Source organism: Prunus avium, chromosome 3 (assembly GCF_965620075.1).
Source record: "Prunus avium chromosome 3, drPruAviu1.hap1.1, whole genome shotgun sequence".
NCBI classification, from domain to species: Eukaryota; Viridiplantae; Streptophyta; class Magnoliopsida; order Rosales; family Rosaceae; genus Prunus; species Prunus avium.
This window is the reverse complement of record NC_142286.1, coordinates 26,315,336-26,336,985: the sequence shown is the minus strand read 5'-3', so window position 1 is coordinate 26,336,985 and position 21,650 is coordinate 26,315,336. Positions and strand designations below refer to the sequence as shown.

The 21,650-nt window shown below is 39.3% G+C and overlaps 1 protein-coding gene and 1 non-coding gene across 3 annotated transcripts; both read left to right on the top strand.

The window, feature by feature from the left end:
* Positions 1–640: 640 nt before the first annotated feature.
* LOC110767842 (formin-like protein (DUF1421)) lies at positions 641–3,970 on the top strand. 2 transcript variants are annotated; one of them, XM_021971500.2, is made up of 3 exons: positions 641–1,002; positions 1,876–2,163; positions 2,614–3,970. In XM_021971500.2, exons 1-3 carry the CDS (start codon positions 850–852, stop codon positions 3,757–3,759), a joined length of 1,587 nt encoding a protein of 528 aa, XP_021827192.1. In that variant the 5' UTR covers positions 641–849; the 3' UTR covers positions 3,760–3,970. The 2 variants fall into 2 exon arrangements, with proteins under 2 accessions (XP_021827192.1, XP_021827191.1); XM_021971499.2 differs by having other exon boundaries at positions 642–1,002; positions 1,873–2,163.
* A 14,368-nt stretch (positions 3,971–18,338) lies between these two features.
* On the top strand, positions 18,339–18,445 carry LOC148295823 (small nucleolar RNA R71). The gene has a single exon (XR_015834867.1). It is a non-coding gene; the product is annotated as a small nucleolar RNA R71 (small nucleolar RNA).
* Positions 18,446–21,650: the final 3,205 nt, after the last annotated feature.

Genomic DNA, 21,650 nt, shown 5'->3' with positions numbered 1-21,650 from the left:
CTTTTGAGGTTTTCCAAACATTTTCTCATGCTAGTCCTTTCGTCAAAGGATTAGCTAACTTCTCATCAGACCGTACATAATCCAGCATTACAATGGATAAGGACAATTGGTATTGATCTCTCCCACAAGGGGGTATCAGTAAGTTTTTCAACCAACTTGTTTTCACTAGCCATTGCTAGAGCTATCATCTCTGATTTCCTTATAGATTGAGTCATAATAGTTTGTTAATTTTATATGGAGGTTAATTATTTTTAACTTAATATCAAATATTTTTTAATTAAATAAATTGACGGAATTGAGACATTGTACTGAATTTGTTAACTACTGCAATTACGGTGACAAAATCGAGAAAATTAAATCATGGTGACCAAATTTAATTTTGAGCCAAACTCCAATAACCAAAAATGTAATTAATTCATTAAAAAAAAAGAGAAAAGAGAAGAACAAAAACAAAGTCAATGTATTGTGATATAACACTTTGAGATTTGGTGATTTTATGAAAATAAAAGGAAATATGGGGAGAAATTAGAGAAGTTGAAAAGTGGACTTTTATACAAGCCTATATCTGCAAAATCAAAAAGCATGGTCGGTGAGCCTCATCCTTATCTTACCGCAAACTCCAGCACTATCTTCCTCGTGTTTCTTATTTTTATGCAAAATAAATTAAAAAATTCCTGTTCCCATTTTATTATTACGAAACTTGCTTTTGCAGGCAAACCCAAAACCAAAAATCAAAGTCTCTCTCTCTCTCTCTTTATCATTCTCTGCATCTCTCTATCTTCTTCACCTCGATTGTCTCTCTCTGGAAAACCCTAACTTTCTCTCTCTACACTTCCGATCACTCCCAACATGGCGTCTGGATCATCGGGTCGGGCCAACCCAGGCTCACAGGGCTTCGATTTCGCGTCGGACGACATTCTCTGCTCGTACGAGGACTACGGCAACCAGGACTCATCCAATGGCAACCACAGTGACCCAGTGATGGGAAATAATCCCAGCAAGGTACTTTTACTGCTTTCATCTATGGACGTTGTAGAGAGGCTTTGGTTCTGGAGGTTGCCGGATCTAGGGCTTGGCTGATTGTGCATTAATTTCGTGGGATTTTAAGGGCTTTCTTTCTATTGGATTAGGATTTCCGATCTTTTGCATAATTGCGGATAATTTGTTTTATGGCATATTTAGCATATATATTTGGTATGGATTGGTAAAGCTCTGATTTTTTTAGCTGTAAGTTAATCCCAACGAGGACGAGGAAAGCAGGTAATTTTTAAAATCCTTTATTTTCCTTTATTTTTCTAAAAATGAAATTGAACAATGGGGGGTTGCAAATTGGTAATAAAATGACACGAGCTTGATTTTTTCCCTCACGGGCAATTGAGAGAGGATTGGTTTTGTGCGTGCTTGTATATTTTAACTGAGAATTGCTGATGAGAGAGGATAGTTTTTGTGCGTGCTTGTATATTTGGACTGAGAAAGATGGTAGTTAAGAACCAGAGCGTTCTATTTTTTTATTCATTTTGTTGGGGAAATTACTGTTTTATTCTTTTTTTTTGGGGGAAATTACTGTTTTATTCATTTTTTTGGGGAAATTACTGTTTTATTCCTTTTGTTGGGGAAAATAATTGTCACCCAAAGTAAGTACTATAGTTTTGTAGTTCAAAAGGTTATTGGTTTAACCACTCGCTATGTTGGAAGTTGAAGAACCTTTCTACTTCTCTTGTTACAAAGTTCCATTTTTATCTATTGCATTCATCAAATCTTGCATCTCACCCTAATACACAGTTTATTGTTACCTAATCTTAAAAAAGGTTTTAAATTACAAGTATAATAGAACTTGTTCATTTTGCTAACTAGTGGCTATTATGTAAGCAGCAGGATTTTCATAAAAGTAGGATGGCGAGACAATCAATGTTTTCTTCTGCTGCCTATAGCCAGCCGGAAGATTCTCTCCACCAAGATGTAATTGCTACTGTTGAAAAGAGCATGAAAAAATATGCTGACAATCTCATGCGCTTTCTTGAAGGAATAAGTTCACGGCTTTCACAATTGGAATTGTATTGCTACAATCTTGATAAGTCAATTGGTGAGATGCGTTCTGATTTAGTTCGTGATCACGGGGAAGCAGATTCAAAGCTCAAGTCTCTTGAGAAACATCTTAATGAAGTGAGTTGCAACTCTGAATTAAGTGTTTCAGAATCTTCAGATTTATGTTAAATTTGTTCAGTTTGGGATATGATTTATATGTCTTTCTTGTTGTCATTGTTTATCGGTCTTTTTATTCACCTGCATAATTGTGTTGATATGATGCTTTTGGTATTCAACTGTAGTGATGCTATATTATTTGGGTTTTAAAGGTTCTGTGGTAGAAAAGTCTTGGCGGGAACATGAGGATGATCCTGTAGCCCTGTATAGTTTTTTGGATAGAACTGTCTTTTTCTTAGTTCTTTTTGGAATATGACATGTCTTGATTTTGCTTTTCAGTACCTAAGGTTTTTGCATCTGATAAATAGTTTTGGTGTGATGTATACTGATTTGGAGCCTCAGTTACACCAGAAAATTATTGTTTGATGGCAAAGAATTCTGTTTCATTGTTGTGTAATTGACCCATTTCAGGTTCATAGGTCTGTCCAGATCCTAAGGGACAAGCAAGAACTTGCTGAGACTCAGAAAGAATTAGCCAAGCTTCAGCTTGCACAGAAAGGATCTGGTTCATCAATCCATTCCCAGCCCAATGAGGAGAGAGCTTCCCCACCTACCTCTGATGGTCAGAAGACTGACAACACACCTGAGACAAATAACCAGCAATTAGCTCTAGCCCTGCCCCATCAAGTAGCGCCACAACCACAGCCGGTGGCACCTCCCCCACAGGCCCCAACTCAGAATGTGACCCAACAACAATCTTATTATTTATCTCCAACCCAGTTACAAAACCCACCCCCACCACAGCATTCTCAGAATCAATATTTGCCTTCTGATTCTCAGTATCGAACCCCCCAAGTGCAAGACATCCCTAGGGTGGCACCACAGCCAACACAATCTCAAGTAAATCAGACACCACAAGTCCAATCTTTCCCTCAGTATCAGCAATTACCACAGCCTCAGCAGGTGCAATTTCCCCAACAGCCCTCTATGCAACCCCAGATGAGGCCTCCATCGACGACAAATGTATACCCTTCCTATCCACCAGGTCAACAGACAAACCCATCTCCTCCAGAGGCTGTGCCAAGCAGCATGTCAATGCAAGTGCCATATTCCAGTATTCCTCAGCAAGGATCTGGTCGTTCTGATGCCATGCCATTTGGATACAGTGGAGCTGGTAGACCAATACAACAGCAGCCTCCACCTCAGCAATTGAAGGGTGCTTTTGGAGCGCAAGCAGGTGAGGGATATGCTGCTGCTGGGCCTCACCCTGCACTTCCTCCAGGGAGTACATATATGATGTACGATGGTGAAGGGGGTAGAACTCATTATTCTGCGCAAGTGCCTCATTATGGATATCCTCCGACAAGTGCCCCTCATCAGACTCCACAGCCAACAACAGCTCCGAATCTTATGGCTCGGAATCCACAATTCATTCGTAACCACCCTTACAGTGAGTTGATTGAGAAATTGGCATCCATGGGCTTCAGGAGTGATCATGTTTTAAGTGTGATTCAGAGGATGGAGGAAAGGGGGGAGCCCATTGATTTTAATGCCGTGATTGACAGGTTGTCAAATGTACATTCGTCTGGGGGTCCTCAGAGGGGATGGTCAGGGTAAAAGAATCAGCATATTATCTATCTTCCATTTGGGTGACAATCATTGCGTGTGTTTTATTACGCATTGAATAAAGGCTTATGGTGTCCTCATATATATGGTTTGAGAGATACTAGGATTATTGTATATTTGTGACCTCATTCGAAAACGTTATTGGTTGTTTTATGCCATGCTTTGCTGTCGAGCAATAGTAACATGATCTCTGTTTCCCTTACCTCGCATGATATTGCGCAGATGACTTAAACAAATATTCGGAATTTGCAGGTGCTGTGAAGTCTAACTCGATGTTTGGGACATATATATGTGATGCTAGTACTTTCGCAAGTATGCACTCTTGTCGAGATTTAGCAAGTTATGCTGGTGTTTGATGAGGTTGAGCTTTTAGATTGGATTGTTATGGTCAGTGAATCGACTTATTATTGGAGGCATAGATGTGTCCCTAAAGATTACAAGGGCCCTCTTTGGTCGAGAAAAGTTTCATTACTTGGAAACAGAACATTAGACAGGCCAAAAGTCGGTTCTCTTTCAGGTTTTTGTCCAAGTCCAAGTGTTTAATTTTGGGCAAAACTCAGGTAAGATCATCCGGATGGGTCATGCTAGGGAGACAATTTTAGATACCAACTTGTGTACCAACTCTCTAATAGAGGTGGAGCCCACCAATACAATGGGTCTCACACTCTATTAGAGAGTTGGTATCTAAATTGGTCTCCCTAACATTTTCCTTCTCAAAATGCCAAAATTTGAATTTGGATATATGGGGTCGATGGTGGGGTCCATCCAGCGTATTGATGCTTCAGGTTATATTTGACATCTTCATTATTAAAGAAAATATTCTTTTAGTACCTTACCACTACCTCAAATCATTGAGATTTAATGGCCGAATGATCTTGTTCAATTTCGATGTGTGCAATTTGGATTGGTTCAACCCAAAACTCGACTTTTGACCCAATTGGGTGGGTTAAAATAAGGTGAAAAGTGAACCGAATTGAAACCTAAAACAACCTCCACTCAATCATTTGTTGAGTTCGGTTCGGTTGAGTCTTGCCCTTGGATGCTCAACTCAATTTGTAACCTAAATTCATCCCAATACATATTACCCAGGGCACTTCATATTATACGATCTATATGTATATTTGGATAATAGATGATGGTGTTGCTTTTCTGTTTCTTTAGGTTGAAACTTAGAACTAGAGTTGTTTTGTATATGTTATTTCGTAGTTTAATTGCAATTTTGCATGGTTGAAACTAGACCTGGCAATATTACACACGACCCATTAACACGATACGAATTTGCACGAAATTATCAGTATTTGGATTGAGTTTAATAGGTCGGGTTGAATACGGGTGAACCTGTTAGCCACCCATTAAACTAACGGGTCGTGTCGGGTCAATTCGCGAATATTCGCATCCACCTGTTAAGGAGGGTAATCTTGTAATATTGCCAAACATTTTTTAAAAAAAATATCTCAATTCCTAACACCGAATAGACATTTTGTTGTTTTCATTTTTCATCTCTCCATCTCTCCTACTCTCTTTTTTAATATTATTTTCATCTCTCTTCATGACTCACTTTTTTTCTTCTTTCCCCTTCTCTCCATCTCCCTTTTTTTCCCTTTTCTTCTTCCCTTTTCCGTCATTCTCTATCTCTCCCTTTTTTTTTATTCTCTTCTTCTCTCCACTCAATAGACTCAGCCCAGCTAAGAGAAGACTGTGGTGAAACGGAGACCTCCATCATGGCGACGTCACTTGAGATTTTAGATTTCTTCATGTACTTCCCCATCTCTCTCGGCCTAGGGCCTCTATCTCTTAGTCAATTTTCTTTATTCCTCTGTTTTTTCTGTTGTTGTTGGGTTTTAGGGTTAGATTGAACGACTGTTAAAGTGGTGACGCGCGAGAGAGAGAAGGTTTTTTTTGGGGGGGGAGGGGGGTGGGTGGGTTGAAATGATGAGGGAAAGAGGGAAGAAGAGTTAGCGTTGGGCGACAGTTTTATTTCTAGTTTATTCTTGACGGGTTGTGCAGGTTTTTCGCGAATTGTAACGGGTCATGTTTGGGTTTAATATTTTTCACTCGTTAAGTTAACGGGCGTGTCGTGTCAACCCGTTAACTTAACGGGTTAATACGAACACGACCCCAAACCCGTTAAAATGACCCATTTGCCAGGTCTAGTTGAAAATTTGGAACTCGTACTGATGCTAATTTATTTTAACTTTTGAGTGGATGTTGATTTGTGGAATTTAGTTTTGAGTTTGTATTAATCTAGGATTAAAAACGGTGATGGCAAATCAAGTTATAGGCAAGCAAAATCTTGCAAGATAAGGTGTTCTAGGGTTGAGCCCGACCTGATAAAGCTGGGCACTCCGAGCTTAGCCTACATTATGAAGTTTGGGTTAGGATTGTGTTGAGCATCTAAACTGCTCGAGTTGCACACTTATGATTGAATGACTCTCATATTTTTTTTTGAGTTAATTTCAGCTTGATATCTTGTAGTTGTATTCTTAAGGCATGTTAGTACCGTGTTTCAATTTTTACAATCATGTACCCTCAATTTGTAATTATTATTTTTTTACAATGTGGCTTTGCCATTACAATGGATAGAAGAGAAAATAGAGAGGAGAGAGGAGAGAGAGGGGGACGAAGTGGGGTGCGATGGAGGTCCCAACAATCGCCAAGTCTCAATAAGAATTGTAATAAGTTTCTACCAAGTGCATTCATGACTTGTGTTGTGATGTTTTAGACAACCTGCAAAACATAGATTATTTCATACATGCATTATACTCGCAATTGCACGAACCGTCGGTAATAAAGTTTATGTAAGTGCAAGGTCGATCCCATAGGGATAGGATTGCCTAATTCCATTTGATTTCCTAGTGAAGATAAGAAAAGAAAAAGAAAGAAAAACAAAAATTACAAAGTCAAACAACTCCAAGGCTAAAATTACACTTTATACACACAACACATTTTGCCCGCTTGTGGGGTGGGGGGCTTGAAATGAGAAACTAATTCTAGAAACACTTGTGAAAAGAAATGCTAACTAAGAAGATTAACAAACGTAAGTGATAAAATGTAATCTAAGACAACTAAAACTAGAACACTTGGAAGTCATCCCTACACTTTTACTCATGTTATTGAATACTTAAAGCAAATAAACTCTAAACACATTGATGATCACAATCAAGACCAGGTTTAATGGCTCAAGATGCATGATTCTCTCTAAAATAAGTAAGGTGTGTGTTTAGTGCTACAATACTCTTGCTTCCCGTAAAATCAATCTAGATGTGCTTAGTACTTCAATTTAATCATATGAAAAACCCATTAAGTTTGAAGAGAATATGAACATCACAAGAACCCTAATAGCTGGTGTTTCCATTAGGCATTTAAGAAACCATTTCACATGGATGATTCTTACTTCATCCATTAGTTGCTTAGGAAAACATGAAGGTACATATAATCCCAACAATCTTAAGAAGCATGCTTTCAAAGGTGATCAATCAAAGGAAAACATACATCAAGGATAAATTATTTTAGTGAAGAGGAATTCATCATTTGTTGTCAAGAAACCAATTTATATGATGCTCACTTAGAAAAGATTCAATCATTTGTTGATAATTAGAAATTATGTTTTTGGGTATCTTACACAACTTCTCAACTTTAGCTAGAAGCATACAACCTAAGGTGATCAATCAAAGGAAGTAAACACATAGCATATGATTAATTTAGTGAAAAGGAATTCATCAACAATATCTAGAAATCCATAAACTCAAAGCATCAAAACAAAAGTGTAATCATGTTTAGGGCTTCAACCTAAGCCCCAGAAAAATAAGAAGTTACAATGAAACTAAGAAAATATAAGACAAAAATAAATTAAAAGAAACTAAAAACAAGGAGGAGAAAGAGAATTGCATCTTCAACCCCTTGGATCCTTGCCTCAAGTCTCCCCAAGGTTCTCTCCAATTATCATGTCATTCACCCTTCTCTTTGTTTGCTCCTTGCTCTCCTCATTCTCTAAAAATCAGAAATTGTAAAGTGTAGAGTGAATGAGCTTGCTTGGCTGCTGCCCCTTAGCTACCTTCTCCTCTTTCTCTCTTCCTACTCATTACTCCATAGAATACTTCACATTTCACCCAAAGTTCTTTGGCCCTTCTCTCCACTTGTCTTCACTTTCATCATTTCTTTGACTTTCAATATCTTGAGGGAGATTCCAGCTTATCTAAGTGAAACTTACCAAGTGGTGTGGTAGCGGTGGGAATCGAATTTTAGCAAAACTCTAGGTCAAATATTTCCTTCCATTTGGGGATTCTTGCCTTGAATTAGGGATTTGATTATCATTAAAATCCCTAATTGATTTAAATCTCTTAAAATTAGGAAAAATAATTCTTTTCCCAACAAGGATTATTTTTCTCCAAACCCTAACCCTACGAGGCTCTATAAATACGAGGCTATGCAAGGCATAAGGTAAGCCATTCTAAGCTCACAAAAATACTTCAGAAATCCCCTCATTGCCGACTGCTCTCTCTCTCTCTCTCTCTCTCTCTCTCTCTCTCTCTTACACAAGGCTCCGGCCGCCCGGTTCACACCATACATACATCTCCATACCCTGCTTAGCTATTGTTTCTTTATGAATTAATCGAACTAACTTAAGCATCAGAGTGCCTTTGGCCAACCACCCCGCCCCCGCCCCCCCCCGCCCCCCCCGCCCCCCCCCCCCCCCCCCCCGCGCGCGCGGGTGTGGTCCTCTTATTCCAATTTGTTTTGTAGGGAGAAAGAGCTAGAGGAAGAAGAAAAGGGATTCTATTGATCGAATATTCTCGTGGGACGAAAATCGCTCCCACAAATTGGTGCTTTCATTGAGATTGCGAGATATACTCAAAGCGTGCTCCAAACTTATTTTTCATACTTTGCTCCTATCAACCATGGTTGATACAAGACGTACGAGGAGCAATACCACCACGACGAGTCCCAACCCTCCATTTCATGATGCCATGACGGAGACCTTGCTGCTACAGCATGGAATTGCAACAGATTCCGCCTCATAGCCACTTCTTGTGGTGGCCGGTACCTCGCAACCTCCAGCTGCAGTGGCTGGAACAACCCAACTACTTGCCAAGCAGCACCGCGCCACCACTGCTGAAACGCAGCAGCAGCACGCAACAACCACCAGAACCGCAGCACAACTCTCATTGAGGGTCGACGACCAAAACAATCTAATTGGGCAACTACTCAGACAGTTCAACTTGAATCAAGGCCTTGACCTTAGAGCCCTCGACAAGGAGAGAAGGATCCGCGAGCATACCGACGAGCATTTTGAGAGATCGCAGACTAGTCGGACAGGGATAAACGAGCAGGGGAGATAACGAGGTCGTGCTGAAGAGACGCAGACATCTGCAAGCCGTACTCTGAGCTGGTCAACAATCCATTCAAGGTTAGGTCCAAGGACCAACGTGCACAAGAGGTTAGGCCACAACCCAATGTCCATGTTCGCTTGGGTCCGCAAAGAAGTATCCATTCTAGGTTGGGCCCACAAAGGGCACGAGTTCGTGAATGATTGCGTGACGAACGCTCACCAACTCGCTCGAGAACCAACTCACGACGACAACTCGTGGAGGAATCCTTGCAAGCTAAATCTACTAATCTGCCCCATAGGCAGGGCAACCAAGGAGGTCAACCTCTGCGAGTCAACGAGGAAGTCAACCATCTGTTGTTAATATTATGTTAACTCGCAATTGTACGGGGCAATTAGTAGTATAGCAAGACAAGTACGAGGTCGTACCCACGAAGACTGAGAAGTTAAAACTAGTTATGTACTTAGATTACCAAATTCAAGAAAGTAGGAGGTTATGTCTAAAACAGAATTTAAAACAAGAGTGGTTGTGATTGTTGAACAAAAGAAGCAAAATGAAATTGCAAACAAAAACAAGTAAACAAATGTAACAAAGAGTGGTTTTAAGAGTTGGAAAACAGATTTTGAGACTAGGGCATTCGAATCACCATAACAATTCAATTCTGGGTTATAAAGATTCAAGTAACAAGTCTAATTCAGATTCAAAGATTGATTCTAGCTAAAGTATGATTAGGCCATGGTGTTTGGTCCTAACCTTGTGTTCCTAATTCCCTAATTTGATCATTTGTTGTCTAACCTAAAATTAAGCATTAGGAACCCATTAAGCATAGAAGAACATTTTAAACAACCAAGTATGTATCTAATCCCTGTTGTCGAATGTCCATACATACTCTTCCTATTCATAGTTCAATTCGAATTAAAGCATGGTGTATACTCTTAATTCAAACCAAGATAGTTAACAAACAAGTTCTAATGGTGATCAATCATTCAAACAAGCATGTTAACTTATAAGCATAATGAATAAGAACATGAATCATGAATCAAACTTGAAACTCCAAACTTATAAACCCAGAATATTCATGTTAGGTTACATCGAAGCCCTAGTTATGGATTTAGCTACTCATAATGGAAAAGAGACTTGAACAGAAATGAGAAAACATAATGAATACAATAAGAGTAGAAAAACCCTTTTTCTGAAGTTCTTGTGGTGTCCAAGGCTTCTCCAAGTGCTTCTCCACTTCTAATGCTTCTCCAAGAGCTTCCCCACTTCTAGAAAGATGTATGAAGGATATGGAGGTGATTTGGGATGAGTTTGAGTGAGTGGTGATGGCTAAGGAAGATGAAATTCGTAGGGAAATGGAAGAGAGGTTTGCTGGAGTTGTTTTGGTGATTGTTGGAGTGTTTGGGATTTTGAGAGTGTTTGAGGATGGTTGGAGTGAATTGTGGGGGTTGTGAATCTCAGGATTTGTTGTGTCTTGAATGTGGAATGGATGTGGTATTTATAGGGAGAGGGGAGTGACAAATCTGAATTCAATATGGCTAATGCATACAACACTTGCATTATAAAAGATGAATTGGTTGATGCACTTCACTAATGCATACAACACTTGCATTATAAAATCTGAATTGGTTGATGCACTTCACCAATAGATCCCACCAGCAGCCCTAGCTCATCTTCATGTCACCATGACCAAGCTTCCAACCAGAAATGATAGCTCATACCTAGCTCACCATGACCAAGCATCCAACCAGCACATGCTGAGGTCAGCATAACCAGCAACTTCAAGGGCTTACAACTTGGGCTTCTCTTAATCAAATTAGGACTTTAAGCACTCGAAATTGAAGTTCAGAATGTCTTCTTTCCAGCCATATGTCATTTGGGCCAATCCAAGGTCGGAGGAGGAAGTTAAGGCCAAAACAAATTGCTAACTCATTTTGCGCGCTGATAAAATCCATCCTGAGCATGGCTCTGTGTTTGCTAGGTAACAGACTCCATATTTATCCAATGGGGCTGAATTTTGGATATGTTATAGTACACACCCATTGGAACAACTTTCATGAAGAATGCTGCCTCATCCGAGCTGTGTAGGTTGCTGAAACAAAGCTTGCAATATGACCTACGGAACTGGACTGGCAGGGGGCTGTAGCCAAAATGAGTTTGTCTTTTAAGCTCTTCTTCCATTCATCCAAATTAGGCCTTAACATGCTTGAATTGCATGAATTATGCTCTCTTGCTCTATTGGCCTACAAAACACACAAAGGGAGGGAAATAACTTAGAATTATAGGAACTAAGCAAAAGAAGTAAGTAAATTGGGCATGTATATGTATGAAATTATGAGCTTAACACACCCCCAAACTTAGATTTTGCTAGTCCTCGAGCAAAACAAAAGAGAAACAAAGATAAAAACAAAACAAGAAGTTAACTAGACCACTTTCGTAGGTAACTCGATTGCATTGAGCGTATGCAACAAGCCTTTAAACCTCTAGGCATCCCTAGTAGGAGGAGTTGTGTCTCCTGAGGGTTTAACAGATACGATACCCACAAACGTTTTTCTAACTCTACAAAACAAAATGGTTAGAAAAACAACTTTGAAATCAACTAATGAAAATGAAAGAAAGTTTTAGTCATACCTCCAACACCATAGAGTTGCCAAGATAGGTCATCAATCAGTGTGTACAAGTGGAAGCTATAGCTCAAAGGCACACAGTTTCAAAGCAAGCACACTCAAACCTTGAATAGAGAACATGCTTCGACTCTAATTCTCACAGATAACACTCAATCACTCAGAACCTATGTTTTAATTCTCTCAAGAAAGCATAAGTGAGTGTATGAAATAGAAGCACAAATTTGGTTAGATCTCATGAAAGGAATTAAATACTAAGAATAGAGATACACACATACTTACCAGCACCCATGAATACATCCTCAAAGATCAGCTAGGTCTTTCACAATGTTGTAATGAAAGGCTAAGGTTTAGGGGAAATGGAAGAATTGGAAGGAAAAACAAATAACTTAAGAACATACCAAGGTTGCATGCTTCATTAATCTGCAAGGCATCATTGATTTAGATTGGCATGGCAGCAAACTTCATGGTATCTCCTGGCATAGACTTTATTTTTCACACTTAGATCAAATCGAAACACTTTCATCTTCGTTGATTTGATCTGCATCTTCATTAACTTCATTGCACAGATTCACATCATCTTTATTTAGGTACATGGCTGCAACTTCCTTGCTTCAAACTTTATCTTGGCACACCTTGGTATATTTCTAAGCTATAGGGTATGGCTACAATAGGTCAAGTATCTCAGATTGAGATACAAAGGTAGGGAAATGATGAGGGTGATAGAAGAAAAGGCTTTAAGTGTTTGGCTTCAAGAGGGTTGATGGAACACACATATAGGTAGGGTGAAAAGAAAGCACATAGAATGGTTATGCACACATAGCCTAGCATCACTTCAATGAGTTCATTCATGAATGAGAGCAAGCATATGATATCTGCAAAAGAGAATCATCCTTAGTATTCGATCAAAATGAAATGATGAGATCAATTAGAGTGAATTGAAGAAAATAAGTATGGATGAGAAATAGAACACTTTAAACCCTCTCAAGAAAGCAATTAGGCTCGATATAGCTCACTAGGGTAGTCTCCACTATTTTCCTTCAAGAATTTGAGCATGGTACTTTAGCCACCAGAATTCTAAGAGCCAAAGCTTTGTGAAGTGCAAAATTCTGATATGAAAACCTCAAATAGCAGCTCCATAGCATTGATTGTATGACATTCTTTAAAAAATAAAAATAAAAAAAATAAAAATTAAAAAAATTAAAAAAAAAAAAAATTGTGACAAGAGAACGAAAATTGAAAACACAAATGGATAAGAAAATTGAAATTGAAAACCTTCCCCCCAGACCTGAATTGAACATTGTCCTCAATGTGAAAGCATACAAAAGATGATTGAGAACAAACAAATGATAAAGGGAAAAGTTTAGAAGAAGGTTTAGGAAAAATAAAAAATAAAAAAAATGAATATATAAGCAACTCATGGATGACCAGTTAAGGGCCTCAGAAAACACAGCCAGGGGATCCGGGAAGGTTGGAGGGGTCACAATGGTCCCGCTTAAAACCCAAACTTCTTAGACACCGAAGGTGTCGCCTAAAGAACTCCTAGACACTGTATTGACGGAAGTGCTCACTGGAGTTACCATAAGTTAGCTCATATGAAAAATCTTTTTAAATTTTTAAATTTTTTTATTTTTTTTAAATTTTTATAAAAAAAAAAAAAAAAAAAAAAAAAACAGAAATTTAAAATAATAACAAGTAAAGAGAAAGGATTGAAATGCTCCCCCTTGATGCGATTAGGTCGATTGCTACCAAGCACCTTCTTCTTGAACACATGGGTTGCCTCCCAAGAACCGCCTTAGTTACTGTCTTGGCAAGACATTGTGCAATCAGCTAAGTTGATGGTACGAAGGGAAGTTGATCTACCACATGGCCAGTTTGGATGCCAGCTGAAACTCCCTCATAGAATGGCTTTAAACGTTGTCCATTTACTTTGAAAGTCGAGCCATCTTTAGGGTTTTGAATCTCCACAGCTCCATAGGGAGAAACATTGACCACGGTGAATGGGCCTTGCCATCTAGACTTCAATTTTCCTGGAAAGAGACGCAAACGTGAGTTAAACAAAAGAACTGACATACCTTTGGAGAACTCTTTCCGTTGAATGTTTCTGTCATGGTAACTCTTGGTTCGTTCTTTGTAAAGCTTTGCATTCTCATAAGACTCATGTCTAATTTCTTCCAATTCATTGAGCTGAAACTTTCTTGCATGGCCTGCCTTGTCTAGATCAAAATTTAACTTCTTGATGGCCCAAAAAGCATTGTGTTCAAGCTCCATTGGCAGGTGACAAGCTTTCCCAAACACAAGACGATAAGGGCTCATTCCAATGGGAGTCTTATATGCAGTCCTATAAGCCCATAATGAATCATTGAGCTTAGCTGCCCAATCTTTCCTTGTATTGTTCACCACCTTCTCCAGGATGTGCTTAATTTCTCTATTGCTTATTTCCACTTGACCAGAAGTTTGCGGATGATATGGTGTAGAGACTCGATGGGTGATGTTGTACTTCTTCATGAGTGCTTCGAATGGCTTGTTACAGAAGTGGCTGCCTCCATCACTAATGACAGCCCTTGGAGTACCAAACCTTGTGAAAATATTATCCTTCAAGAACTTCAGCACCACCTTATAATCATTGGTTTTGGTGGCTATGGCTTCCACCCATTTAGACACATAATCAACAGCAACAAGTATGTAAGTATAACCAAAGGAAGATGGGAATGGTCCCATGAAATCAATACCCCACACATCGAAGAGCTCCACAACAAGTATGTTATTCAATGGCATTTCATTCCTGCGACTTATGTTCCCCATCCTTTGGCACCTATCACACTTAACACAAAAATTAAATGCATCTTTAAATAGAGTGGGCCAAAAGAAACCAGATTGCAGAATTTTAAGTGCTGTTTTCTTAGCTCCAAAGTGACCTCCACAGGCCAATTCGTGGCTATGCCTAAGTATGCTTTCTTGCTCTTCTTCTGGAACACATCTTCTGATGAGTTGATCCGGGCAATGCTTGAATAAGAAAGGTTCATCCCATACATAATGTTTCACCATGGAAAAGAACTTCTTCTTATCCTGAGAAGTTAGATCATTTCTAAGAACACCACAAGCAAGATAATTAACAAAATCAGCATACCATGGCTCTTTGACTTGGGCAGCATATAGTTGTTCATCAGGGAAAGTCTCATTCAAGGGTAGCACAGCTCCTCCTTTTTCTTCAACCACAATTCTGCTCAAATGATCAGCTACCACATTCTCACATCCCTTCTTATCTCGAATCTCCAAATCGAATTCTTGCAGCAAGAGAATCCATCTAATCAAGCGTGGTTTGGCATCCTTCTTAGTGAGCAAGTATCTAAGGGCTGCATGGTCAGAATAAACAATTACTTTAGAACCAACAAGGTAAGAACGAAATTTTTCTAAAGCAAAAACCACAGCAAGCAACTCCTTCTCTGTTGTGGAGTAGTTGATTTGAGCATCATTCAAGGTCCGGCTAGCATAATGAATCACATGGGGCAGCTTGTTCTTCTTTTAACCTAAAACTGCACCAATAGCAAAGTCAGAGGCATCACACATTATTTCAAATGGTAAAGACCAATCCGGAGCTATGATAATAGGGGCTGAAGTTAGCTCCCTCTTCAAGGTAGAAAAAGCTTCCATGCAAGCTTCATTAAACTCAAAAACAGCATCCTTAGCAAGGAGATTACACAATGGCCTTGTAATGCTTGAGAAATTTTTGATGAACCTTCTATAGAATCCAGCATGACCTAGAAAGCTTCTAATTCCTTTAACAGAGGTAGGGGGTGGAAGATTTGAGATGAGGTCGATCTTGGCTTTATCCACTTCGATTCCCTTGCTTGAAATCACATGGCCTAGTACAATGCCTTGTCTCACCATGAAGTGACACTTCTCCCAATTCAAAATCAGATTTGTTTCCTGGCATCTTTTAAGCACTAGAGACAAGTGGTGAAGACAATTATCAAAAGAGGAACCAAAAACTGAAAAATCATCCATAAATACCTCAATGAATCGTTCCACCATATCTGAAAAGATTGACATCATGCATCTTTGGAAAGTTGCTGGGGCATTGCATAAACCGAATGGCATCCTTCTATAAGCAAACGTACCAAATGGGCATGTGAATGTGGTTTTCTCTTGGTCTTCCGGAGCAATGGGAATTTGATTATAACCTGAAAAACCATCAAGAAAACAATAGTAAGCATGGCCAGATAAACGTTCAAGCATTTGATCAATAAAAGGTAAGGGGAAATGATCTTTTCTAGTGGATGTGTTCAACTTCCTGTAATCAATGCAAACTCTCCAACCAGTGACAGTTCGTGTAGGAACTAGCTCATTCTTCTCATTCTTCACAACGGTGATTCCGGACTTCTTTGGAACAACTTGCACAGGGCTCACCCACTTAGAATCTGAAATTGGGTAGATGATTCCTACATCGAGTAGCTTTAAAACTTCAACTCTAACCACCTCTTTCATGTTGGGATTTAGCCTCCTTTGGGCATCACGAGATGGTTTGCTGTCTTCTTCCATTAAAATCCGGTGCATGCACATGCTTGGACTAATTCCTTTGATGTCTGCTATGGTCCACCCAATGGCTGTTTTATGCTCTTTTAGAACTTTAATTAAGCTCTCTTCTTCATGTGAGGAGAGACCTGCAGCAATTATAACAGGGAGAGTTTCGTTAGCACCCAAATATGTATATTTAAGATTATTGGGAAGAGGTTTAAGTTCTAGCTTTGGTGGGATGACAATGGATGGCTCCAATTTCGTGGATGATGGTCCAAGAGGCTCGATTGGTGGCCTAAAGGATGGTGGGTATGGCGGAAACACTTCTAAGGCAGCCACCACTTCTTGGAACTCCGGTTCACAAAGATCTTCCTCTTCTTGTGTTAAGACAGCTTCTAGAGCATCATTAGACTTTCTCTGCAAAATTTTGGAAGAAACCTCATGATCCACAACATCAATTGAAAAGCAAGAATCAAGAGAGATAGAAGGTTGAGATAGAGCATTAAGCATTTTAAATTCAACAGTTTCACCCAAAACAGTCATGGAGAGAGTGCTATCTTTCACTTTGATGATTGTGTCTGCAGTGGCCATGAATGGCCTGCCTAGGAGAATGGGATCAACACGATCTCCATTTGGATTGTCTTCCATGTCCATCACTACAAAATCAGCAGGGAGAATTAGTGTATTAACTTGAACTAGAATATCTTCTACAATACCTTTTGGATATTTTATAGAATGATCAGCTAGTTCAAGTCGCATTGAAGTCTTCTTCATCCCTTCTAAGCCAAGCTCTTGATAAACTGAATATGGCAAAACATTGATGCTTGCTCCCAAGTCCAACATGGCTCTTCCAACCTTCTTGCCTCCAATGTTAATGGGAATGTCAAAGCTGCCAGGATCATCTAGTTTTGGTGGAAGCTTCCTTTGCAATACAGCACTTACATTCTGGTCGAGCTTTACTCCTTCATTTGGAGCGAAATTGAGCTTGTGAGTTTTCAAGTCCTTGATGAATTTTCCATATGCAGGAATCTGTTCAATAAGATCAAGCAAAGGCAAATTGATATTAACTTTACTCAAAATATCATAAATCTCTTTAAAAGCCTTATCTTGCTTTGCTTTCTTAAGACGGCCTGGAAATGGAATCTGTGGAACATATGGAGCGGGTGGCACGTATCTATCTTCTTGAAGATGTGGTGGCACAAATTTGTCATCCCTTTTATGCAATTGGAATTGATCGGATTTCTGAGAATCTGATTTGGCCTTAGGAGCAGATTGAGAAGTTTTGAGTTGTTCTCCTTCCGTGGCCATGGTCTCCTCCTCTTCATTTTCTACAATCACAACATCATTTGAAAGATTAGAATCATCTTTATTATCAATGATCTTACCTGATCTGAGCACATGAATTGCCTTGGCTTCTGGGTTCTTTGGATTGATCTCAGTTTGGCTTGGCCATTTCCCAGGCACTCTTTGAGTTATTTCAGCAGCTATTTGGCCTAATTGGACTTCCAATTTGGAGATGGCAGCTTGTGTAGTTTGCTGAAAATTGGATTGGTTGATTGCCATCTGCTTCACTATATCTTCCAATGATAATGATGATTGTTGTGGCCTTTGGAATGAAGGGGGATTTGCTTGATTCTGGGTATTTCTCCATGAAAAGTTTGGATGATTCCTCCAACCTGGATTATAACTTTGAGAGTATGGATCATTTCTTGGACCTTGGTTGTAGGAATTTACCAACTTAGCTTGCTCTTGCACAAATTCTGGATATCCAGCCCCAAGTGGACAAGCTGTGGTAGCATGGTCATGAGATTCACAAATGCTACACACTTCCTTCGGAGGGCTTCTTGAGTTTAATGCAAGAAGAGCATCTAGCTTTTGTTCCAGTTTTGAAATCTGCACACTAGAAGCATCATTAGAACCACTAATAACACGTTTACCTCTTGTATCCGTATGTTGGGTCTCCATTGCTATCTCCTCAAAGAGTTCGTACGTTTCTTCTGGAGTTTTGGTTTTAAAAGAACCACCTGCAAAATTGGTGACTATATTATGACTAGAAGGGGTTAGTCCTTTATAAAACATACGCATTTGAAGCTTCAATGGAATCCCATGATGAGGACATTGGTTGAGCAACCCATTGAATTTCTCCCATGCTTCACAAAACGATTCATCATCTTGCTGTGCAAATAACAAGATCTTGTCCCTAAGCATGTCGGTCTTTTGCGTGGAGAAGTATTTTTCTAGGAACTTCTTTTGAATGGCAGACCATGTAGTGAGTGAACCAGGCTTCAAAGAATTCAACCAATACTTCGCCTTATCCTTTAAAGTGTATGGAAACACTCTCATTCGAAGTTGATCTTCTGTCACACCTGTCAAGGGAAAAGAACTCACAACATTAAAAATATCCTTTATATGAGTCAATGGATCTTCATTAGGTAAACCATAAAAGGAAGGCAGCATATTAAGATGAGAAGATTTAAGCTCATAATTTCGAGCTACAGTGGGCAGCAAAATGCTTGAAGGAGATGCTGGAATTGTTGGGATATCAAGTTCTCCCATGAACTCAATGGCAGCCATCATTTCTTCTTCTTCTTGGTCTGAACTTGCTTCCGAATTTGAAAGTGAAGAACCGGGAAGTTCAGTGTGGAGAGCAAGACTTGTAAATGTAGCAAGAGCTTGCTCTTTTGCAGTTGACAACTCCCTTTCTAGACGATTCTGAATTTCAGAGGTCACTCGTCTGGGTTGCAATGATGGTCCTGCGTTCAAAGATCTAGAACGTTGGAACGAAGACCTCACTTGTTCAAGTAATGGATTTTTAGACATAAACTACCTGAAACAGAAAATTAGATTAATTAGAAACACTAAAAAGAATAGGGTAACCTTGGGCACATAACCAGGGAAGAACTTTCGTTCAGTCCCCGGCAACGGCGCCAAAATTTGTTGTTAATATTATGTTAACTCGCAATTGTACGGGGCAATTAGTAGTATAGCAAGACAAGTACGAGGTCGTACCCACGAAGACTGAGAAGTTAAAACTAGTTATGTACTTAGATTACCAAATTCAAGAAAGTAGGAGGTTATGTCTAAAACAGAATTTAAAACAAGAGTGGTTGTGATTGTTGAACAAAAGAAGCAAAATGAAATTGCAAACAAAAACAAGTAAACAAATGTAACAAAGAGTGGTTTTAAGAGTTGGAAAACAGATTTTGAGACTAGGGCATTCGAATCACCATAACAATTCAATTCTGGGTTATAAAGATTCAAGTAACAAGTCTAATTCAGATTCAAAGATTGATTCTAGCTAAAGTATGATTAGGCCATGGTGTTTGGTCCTAACCTTGTGTTCCTAATTCCCTAATTTGATCATTTGTTGTCTAACCTAAAATTAAGCATTAGGAACCCATTAAGCATAGAAGAACATTTTAAACAACCAAGTATGTATCTAATCCCTGTTGTCGAATGTCCATACATACTCTTCCTATTCATAGTTCAATTCGAATTAAAGCATGGTGTATACTCTTAATTCAAACCAAGATAGTTAACAAACAAGTTCTAATGGTGATCAATCATTCAAACAAGCATGTTAACTTATAAGCATAATGAATAAGAACATGAATCATGAATCAAACTTGAAACTCCAAACTTATAAACCCAGAATATTCATGTTAGGTTACATCGAAGCCCTAGTTATGGATTTAGCTACTCATAATGGAAAAGAGACTTGAACAGAAATGAGAAAACATAATGAATACAATAAGAGTAGAAAAACCCTTTTTCTGAAGTTCTTGTGGTGTCCAAGGCTTCTCCAAGTGCTTCTCCACTTCTAATGCTTCTCCAAGAGCTTCCCCACTTCTAGAAAGATGTATGAAGGATATGGAGGTGATTTGGGATGAGTTTGAGTGAGTGGTGATGGCTAAGGAAGATGAAATTCGTAGGGAAATGGAAGAGAGGTTTGCTGGAGTTGTTTTGGTGATTGTTGGAGTGTTTGGGATTTTGAGAGTGTTTGAGGATGGTTGGAGTGAATTGTGGGGGTTGTGAATCTCAGGATTTGTTGTGTCTTGAATGTGGAATGGATGTGGTATTTATAGGGAGAGGGGAGTGACAAATCTGAATTCAATATGGCTAATGCATACAACACTTGCATTATAAAAGATGAATTGGTTGATGCACTTCACTAATGCATACAACACTTGCATTATAAAATCTGAATTGGTTGATGCACTTCACCAATAGATCCCACCAGCAGCCCTAGCTCATCTTCATGTCACCATGACCAAGCTTCCAACCAGAAATGATAGCTCATACCTAGCTCACCATGACCAAGCATCCAACCAGCACATGCTGAGGTCAGCATAACCAGCAACTTCAAGGGCTTACAACTTGGGCTTCTCTTAATCAAATTAGGACTTTAAGCACTCGAAATTGAAGTTCAGAATGTCTTCTTTCCAGCCATATGTCATTTGGGCCAATCCAAGGTCGGAGGAGGAAGTTAAGGCCAAAACAAATTGCTAACTCATTTTGCGCGCTGATAAAATCCATCCTGAGCATGGCTCTGTGTTTGCTAGGTAACAGACTCCATATTTATCCAATGGGGCTGAATTTTGGATATGTTATAGTACACACCCATTGGAACAACTTTCATGAAGAATGCTGCCTCATCCGAGCTGTGTAGGTTGCTGAAACAAAGCTTGCAATATGACCTACGGAACTGGACTGGCAGGGGGCTGTAGCCAAAATGAGTTTGTCTTTTAAGCTCTTCTTCCATTCATCCAAATTAGGCCTTAACATGCTTGAATTGCATGAATTATGCTCTCTTGCTCTATTGGCCTACAAAACACACAAAGGGAGGGAAATAACTTAGAATTATAGGAACTAAGCAAAAGAAGTAAGTAAATTGGGCATGTATATGTATGAAATTATGAGCTTAACACCATCCCTACTCGAATCACGAAGATCACCAATGTGATCGGCAAGCCATGCGCACGGAAGATGTCAAAAAGCTTGTAAACGACCGACTTCGAAACTTAAAGATTGGCGAAAATTTCGAAGATGCTCTATGCCTTTTACTGCCGAATGTGGACAGACGTAGGGAGTCTCGGGGTAAGAATCTCTTGGAGGATTACTTTATCCCAAATTCGTTATATCCTAAATATAAGTTTCGAGAGAGATATAGAATGCAGCCACATTTGTTCCAAAAAATCATGCATGATATTTGTAATTACGACACATATTTCATTCAAAAGCATGATGTTATTGGAGTTTTGGGTCTTATCCCGGAGCAAAAACTTACAGCTGCTTTGCGAATGCTTGCTTATGGGGCATCTGCAGAGCAGGTGGATGAGATTGCAAGGATAGGAAAATCTATTATCCTAGAGTGCTTTGTGAGATTCTGTGATGCAGTGGAAAATTTGTACAC

Excerpts from the sequence above, each read along its gene's own strand:
- LOC110767842 (XM_021971499.2), top strand. The coding sequence starts at position 850 with ATGGCGTCTGGATCATCGGGTCGGGCCAACCCAGGCTCACAGGGCTTC. Across the intron at positions 1,003-1,872 it reads TGGGAAATAATCCCAGCAAG|CAGGATTTTCATAAAAGTAG; the intron begins GTACTTTTACTG and ends TTATGTAAGCAG. Across the intron at positions 2,164-2,613 it reads TTGAGAAACATCTTAATGAA|GTTCATAGGTCTGTCCAGAT; the intron begins GTGAGTTGCAAC and ends GACCCATTTCAG.